Below are 7,129 nucleotides of genomic sequence, written 5' to 3'. Positions count from 1 at the left end.
TGTTGTTTGCAAAAGTCTTAAAATCTGGTTTACACGTCCAGGTTGTCCTCTTGCCACCTGTTGTCTGCAGGGCTGTGGGTCATGTGCAAGTTGATTTAATATAAAGGAACAAGGAACGGGCATAAAAATTTAACAGCACATTAAATTGGCAAATGAAGATCATAAAACATCATAATGCAATATTAAACGTTGTGTTTCCTTGCTAGCATGGTGGTTGACAATAAATTCTTATTTTAAAGGCACATTTCAAATAAATTTCCCCGGCTCAAAGTGGAAGCAAGAATGGGAATTATGGTGAGAGAGTTTAGCTTTGCATTCATCGTAAGTGCCTGCAGGCATTTCACGTGACCCTGAACGTTCCCCCAACAGGAGCACCCATAGGCCACCATTAGTTTTGTTGATTGCTTTGTTTGTCAGTTGGTGAAGCGGTGGCTGAAGCAACAAGATCCACGGCCGTGCGAGCCGACAGCTGTGCAGACTTTCATCCAGCTGTGCAGACTTGGGCTCACACCTATTAGCCTGGGGAACAGGCCCCTCTCCTGGTCCTCTTCAAAGCGTATATGAAACAGATCCGGGGCTAGGCACGCCCTGCGCATCGAGACGTTTCAACACCGTGAGCTAATAAATTCACGACTGTAATCCAATAAACAACACATTTATTCTCTGACCCACAGGAATCTTTCTTTCACATGGCTGCCTGTTCCATCGCGGAGACGGAACCGCTGCGCCTTGAACCGAACGACGGAGATTTTCTGTCGAAGTGGGCGCCGCCAGTGGCGGTCGGTGCAGCGGGGAGACAAAACAAAACAGCTAACATATGTCTGCCACCCACCTGCTTGGCTTTGACAAAGGGGACTGCAAGGACTTTATGCTGAGTTACCATGGAAACGACTTATAGGCAAGTCGCGTCCCAATGCAGAAGCAAGGAGACGTGCATGAAGCAAGCCGAGTCTGAGCTCTACCCCCGTGGTAGGACGTGAGAGAGTGGGCGTGTCAGTGGCCAGGTTTGGTGGCGGACCCAGGTTCTCTTTTGCTTAAAACAGCGGTCAAGGCCATGGGAACAGTCTGGTCACATGACAGAAGCTGTCCTGCACCGTGTCTTGTTAATATCTGTAAATAAGCATTATCCACTATAGTGGTCTATATCACTACATGAAATAAGAACATATTTGTTATAATGAATAACTGAATTGTAATATTATAAGTAATAGAGATGCTTAAAACAAATGGAACTGACTGGGTTTCTGAAATGGGGTGTTTGCATTCAAGTTTCTTTCCTTGAATTTATCACAGCAGCACAGGTTTGCTGCATCCTTCCCATCAGTTTTTTGGAAGTAAAAAAAAACTCACAGCGCCTTTTCAAGCATGCAGAGCGATTGCAGTACAGACACATCTGATGTGTCTTCGTCAGCAACCAACAGTTTGAGCCTTTGGGGCTAAATCATGTTTTACTATACTGACAAGATATGTTTAAGTTTTTTTCTAGTGCAATCTTGCAATAACATTGCATTTTTTATAAATTAATTTTTTTCTGACCTCTATTTGCTTTTATAAAAAGACTGAATTAGCGCATTGTATGGCACGTTAATTTTGTTGCATGCATACATATTTTAGTGGTATGCATTCCATTCAGTCTGATCAAATTCGTCATTTAAGAGCTACTGACGACAACGCCACCGCTGCATCTGGCTTGTCCGACACGCTGTTAATGAACCGGACGGCCTGGTCGTGGGCCAGGCGGACCTGAATCATTAGACTGTGCGCTGACAGGGGGCTGATGGACGAGGTGCCGTTTGTGGGCTGATGTGTACGGAGCATCTGTCCATGAGAGCCCACTGGCCTCTGTCAACTGTCTCCACTCGGCCCGTTGCTTTTATCTTTCAACTGTATTTATTGCTTTCGTCAACGTCTGTATCTGGAGTTATTGCCAAGGCCTGCAGTTCTGTTGCCTTTTACCTGCTGGACTCCCCAGACTCCAGGTCTGTTCCCCGCGGGCAGTCTCGGCGAGTTGGGCTCCCTAAGCAGGTCCAGGATCAGTCTTTCTGCTGCACCGGCGCCACTGTGATTTAAGCTGCTATAAATCGAGCGCCTGATGACTTTTACAGTAAATAATGACCCTGTCCTTCGTGACTAATCATCTCGGCCCCCCTCCTCCCCCCAGTGTCCTGGCTGTATTTATGTAGGCAGGAGATTATGGAGTTAATGACAGTAATTACGCCGCAGTCTGTAACGCCGCTAACCTCGCGGCGGTGGTCAAATATCGCGAGAGTCTGTTTCTCTTCCTGTGACTCGTACGAAGGAGCTCGCGCCGCAATCGTCGTCGGTCTGTAATTCGTTTTGTTTCATCCCTGGTGTTGGCGCAAGAACTTCATCTTGCCTGCTCGTTTCCAATGATGCCACACGATGAGCAGGAGCCCTGCTTCACAGTGTGGAGTGAAACAGCAGGTCTACCATCTTGACCAGCGTCGACTGTGGAGTGACGTCACTGACCAGCCCGATCACGCGCAGATCCGCAATATCACCGCGAATTACACGTGTTGATCACAAGCAAAACCAACAATGCTGTAATACCCTGGGCATGTTCGTGATGTCTCCTTAATCGTATCCACTTTCTAAAAAAACTGCTTTAATTTAGTTTTACGGGGAAAACTTTTTTACGAGCGCAATCGGGAGCACAATGAAAGTAGAACCTCATTCTCGGGCGCGTGCACGTGTGTGCGTGTGAGCACATGGGGGTGGATGGGCTGGTTGGGGAGGGGCAGGTTGAGGACAGCATCTGCTCCCGAGGCAGAAAAAGCTAAAAGTGAGTGTGAGTGTGTGTGTGTGTGTGTGTGTGTGTAAGTGTGTGTGTGTGTGTGTGTGTCAGTCACCTCCACCAACGCAAATCCTAAATATCAGATCCGTGCGCGCTCCCGCGTGATTGGCTGCAAACGAACAATTACGGATGTGCAGTCTTGATAATGAAACACGTTTAGACAATACTTGCAGTTAAAAAAAATTTTTTTTATACCAGGTCCTTCATTTTATCGTGTTTTATGCTACTGGGTCTAATATCTGGCATTTTAAATCCCACGGGGCCCATTAGCAACTATTCGGCCGCAACTATTCGGCTGTCTGTCTGTCGGATCGTTCTGTTCGCGGAATAAACTGATCGGCGGCACCGAGGGAAGTTTTTCTTTAATGATAATAAAACGCAGCGTGGTCGTGGGGAAGCATCTCGTCGAGACTAACGTCGAGCGTAGAGGGGGAAAAATGCAGATTCGTCCCGAATTCCCGCGAGTGGGACGTGATTGGCACCTCATTTATCACTCGGGACAGGAGGAGAACAGGAACTCCGAGCGCATTTTATACAGAATATTCTAACTGGCCTATTATCTCTGTACAATTAGCAAACAGTCGTTTTTATAATTACTACAACTGAAAAAAGGTAATCGTGTGTTTTTAAAAAAAAAAAATATTATTATTTTTTTTTTAAGACCGTACTTTTCTTCATTAGTGCGCCGAACAAATGGAAAAGTTTCGTTCTTTTAATCAGCGTTTTTCCTAATTCCTTGCTCTGGGTAAAATAAATAAAGTGTAAAATAAGTGTAAAACGCGCGCGCGTGAGTGTAAAGAAGCCCCCCCCTCTCTGTCCGTGGTTTAATACGCTATAAAATTTAATTGCTCGACATCGCAATGTTACAACTCTTGGAAGGGAAATATTCGGTGTTCCGATAAATCGAGTTTTTTATATATGTGTGTAAGTGGAAAACCAGGGAAAGTAAATGATGCTCTCATTCATAAAAAAAGGAATTTTGGGGGGGATTGATGTCTACATTCCTAAACATTCCTCTGCTTTTCAGCATGGAAATCCGTTTAATTAGATTAGTTTTTTTTTTTTTTTTTTTTTAAGATTACACCGCATATAGGGCCTTTTACATTTTTTCAAAATAAAATATTACAAATTATGACATCTTAGATCAAGCAAGTCAACGCATATTCGGTCCGCAGGTCGCGTTAAAATAAAAATAATTCACTATATGTAACGACTGTAAACACACACACGTCGTAAAAGTAGCTGTGAAAATAACGCACTTAATTGGCGCGCCCTGCCTGCACGGGTTTTATTATGTTCTTCATAATTAGGCCAATTAGATCTTAACCAAAGCCGACTTGTTGCGCGCTTTGCCGTACCGTTATCTCCCGTTAAAATGGAGCCGCCGCCGTGGACATTAGAAGAATGAAGGACACCGACATTTCTAGAGTAGCAAGTACAAATTTATTCTAGGAAAATATGAAGTACTCGAAAGCGATACAAAAATAAAACGGCCAAAAAAAATATTTTTTTGTCCTTTTTTTTCGTGCCCGTCGATTTTTACATATACAACTCTATATTTCGGTCGTTCTGCAACTTACCTCTGATTAATGGACTAATTACGTCATGTGAGGAGATATAACGCGCGTCGGGCACAGTTTAGTAACTCAAGTGCTGCAGGTCGATGGTGGTGAGGGTCTCCGAGAAAAAGTCGAAGCCCTCCGACGACGACAGGCCCATGGGACTGTCCCCCGAGTCGGACAGGCTCGGGGACACGGCGTCGGAGAGGTGGAGGCAGGAGTCCGGCGAGAAGACGTGGAAGTCCTGCAAAGAAACGTCCAGGGCCGAGGGGCTGCCATTGTCCCGGACAGATGAGAGCTCCGGCGCCATTGTTGGGACGCACATGGGGACGGTGGGTGAAGGGTGGGGAAAATGTTTGGCATTTTTGTCATTGCTGCCGAGGGAAGGAACAGTAGAGCCCTGGCTGTGCCCATTCTCCCCATTGTGGCCGTTCTGAGACAGTTGCGACGCCGTGTTCTGTTGGAACGCGTAGCTCTCCCGCTCCAAGAGAGCCCCCTGCGCCCCGGTCACCCCCTGCTCGAACCCCTCGGCCTCCTCCAGGCTCGCCAGCTTGGCGTCCCCGTTGTGGTTCTCCTTGCACTGGGTCTGCCGCTTGTGCTTCATCCTGCGGTTCTGGAACCAGACTTTGACCTGGCGCTCGGTGAGGTCCAGCAAGGCGGCGATCTCCACCCTGCGGGGCCTGCAGAGGTACTTGTTGAAGTGGAACTCCTTCTCCAGCTCCAGCAGCTGGGTGTTGGTGTACGCGGTCCTCAGCCTGCGGGTCGCGCCGGTTCCGCCGTCGGAGAGCTCGGGCGAGCCTGCAAAGCCAGAACCACAGGCGGCCGGTTACCGATGCGCCGCCGGACTTTCCTCTTACGCGCAAAATAAAATGATAAAAAACGAACGAAATCGTAATTCTTTTACTTCAACTATTCGTTCCCCGAATGCAGAGCTGAAGACCGACGAAGGCGCAATCTATCACTCTTCATTACCGTCAAATTATTCAAATCCACGCACACACTACGACACGGAGAGGCGAGACAAGCTCAGAAAATTCAAAGTATAGAATGAAATGAACGCGGAGGTTCGGGGCAGGTCCAACCTAAATAAAATAAAGATGGACCGTTCTCCCGGCTCCGGGCGGACTTTACCTTGCGGCGAGAAGTAGACTGGGCCCGAGTCGGGCGCCGCGGCCGCCGAGCTCGCCTGGTGCTTCTTCGAGGCTTTCTTCTCCTTCATCCACGGGTACTCCGGGGGCAGCGAGGCGGCGGGCAGCGGCCCCGGCCCGTTGGGGTTCTGCTTGGGCCGGCTGTGGCGCGGGTGGCTGCCGGGGTTCAGGCTGGGAATGGTCTGCTCGAAGGGAGGAGGAATCAGTGTCGAGCTCTTGATTGATGAACTCTGAAACGCATCGCCGACAGGGGGAAAGGACGTCAGGCACTCAGCGAGCGACGGCTGACTGTTGATGAAGCCCGTCTCTCGCTCGAATTCGTAATTCATCTCCTCCACGTCGCGGACCAGAAAAAAATCCAGCGTCCGTAAAAAAAAAAAAAAAAAAAAAAATGCGTCCCGCTTACGCACACGCAGAAATAATGAAATTTTCTTTTCGTTTTTTAAAAAAATAATAATAAAACATCTATTTGCTGATTACGGCCGTATGGGGACCGCGATGCCATTAAACTATTGCTTTCATGGAGACAAGGTTGAAATTGGACCGTATTGCCTGTCACATGATTACCTCTGCCCAATGACAATTTGGGGTTTAATCAAAAGAAGCCACTGTCTGCGTGATTGACGCAGGAGAAGTGCGCAGGGAACGCCTCGCCTCGCGAGGGGTAGGGCCGCGTTATTTACACATTTCTCCCCAGTTTGTCCACTACTCCACATCTTAAGGGGGGCGCGTTTTTTTTTTTTTTTTTGAGGAGGGGCCGATCGGGGCCGTGACAGTTTTCGCGCGCCTCGTGCACGCGCGCGCGCTCGCCTCTTTGTTTACAGCCGCTGGTCGGACGCCGGGCGCGTCGCAAATCTTCTCAGCGCTGCGGTCGTTATCGAGTAAACCCCCCCACCACCACCACCACCACCCCCCCACACTTCCCTTTCCCCCCGTTTATCTTCCGGGAGGTTTCGTTCGTTCTTTCCCTTTTTTTCCCGACAATAACTCTGCGGTCAGGAAATGGGCGCGCGCCCCCGCGCCGGGTCGCGAGCCGTGCGCGGGCGCGAGTCCGACGTGCACGAGCGCCGCCCACCCCTCGGCGCCTCTGAAAAAAGCGCGTTCTCGCACTCACACACACACACACACACACACACACACACAAACACGAGAAAAAAGTCGTGCACGAGCACGGAAGCACGCGGCCGCGACACAGCGTGCACGAGCGTTTCCCTCTCAGCTGACGCCAATATAGAATTTGTACGTGCGGAGACCGGCGTGCACGCGCACGCAAAGCTCGGGCCTGACCTTAAAAAAAAAGAAAAGGCGAGTTTATGGTGATTATAACCCGAAATCCGCCTTAAAGCGCCCCGTTCGGCCTAAAAACGCGCTCGGCCCGGCGCGCCACCGTCTAATATATTTGCCACAAAGCCGCAATAAAAGTCAGATGTGATGGAAATATCAAACGTCCTTACCCGGCGTGTCCCACACCGCTCTCGGGCTTCTGTCCGGGTCCCTTCCGTCTAGACGCGGTTTGATGTCACCTCGATTTCAAAAGGAAACGAATTAATCGCGCCGACGCTGATTAAAATGAACCGCCGCGTTCTTCTTCTTCCTTTTCCCTCCCT

General features: G+C 49.1%; 1 protein-coding gene across 3 annotated transcripts; it reads right to left on the bottom strand.

Annotated features, from left to right (window-relative positions):
- Positions 1-4,448: 4,448 nt before the first annotated feature.
- hoxa2b (homeobox A2b) lies at positions 4,449-7,122 on the bottom strand. Of its 3 annotated transcripts, none has more exons than XM_028979037.1 (3): positions 6,977-7,122; positions 5,506-5,752; positions 4,449-5,172 (listed from the first exon to the last, which is right to left on the bottom strand). In XM_028979037.1, exons 2-3 carry the CDS (start codon positions 5,591-5,593, stop codon positions 4,454-4,456), a joined length of 807 nt encoding a protein of 268 aa, XP_028834870.1. In that variant the 5' UTR covers positions 5,594-5,752; positions 6,977-7,122; the 3' UTR covers positions 4,449-4,453. The 3 variants fall into 3 exon arrangements, with proteins under 3 accessions (XP_028834870.1, XP_028834871.1, XP_028834869.1); XM_028979038.1 differs by having other exon boundaries at positions 5,506-5,704; positions 6,977-6,984; XM_028979036.1 differs by lacking the exon at positions 6,977-7,122 and having other exon boundaries at positions 5,506-5,851.
- Between the last annotated feature and the right edge of the window lie 7 nt (positions 7,123-7,129).

Source organism: Denticeps clupeoides, chromosome 5 (genome assembly GCF_900700375.1).
Source record: "Denticeps clupeoides chromosome 5, fDenClu1.1, whole genome shotgun sequence".
In the NCBI taxonomy this organism is placed as follows: Eukaryota; Metazoa; Chordata; class Actinopteri; order Clupeiformes; family Denticipitidae; genus Denticeps; species Denticeps clupeoides.
The sequence above is the reverse complement of the archived record's forward strand: the minus strand, read 5'-3'. Positions and strand labels throughout refer to the sequence as shown.

Excerpts from the sequence above, each read along its gene's own strand:
- hoxa2b (XM_028979036.1), bottom strand. The coding sequence starts at position 5,851 with ATGAATTACGAATTCGAGCGAGAGACGGGCTTCATCAACAGTCAGCCG. Across the intron at positions 5,173-5,505 it reads AGTCTACTTCTCGCCGCAAG|GCTCGCCCGAGCTCTCCGAC; the intron begins GTAAAGTCCGCC and ends CTGGCTTTGCAG.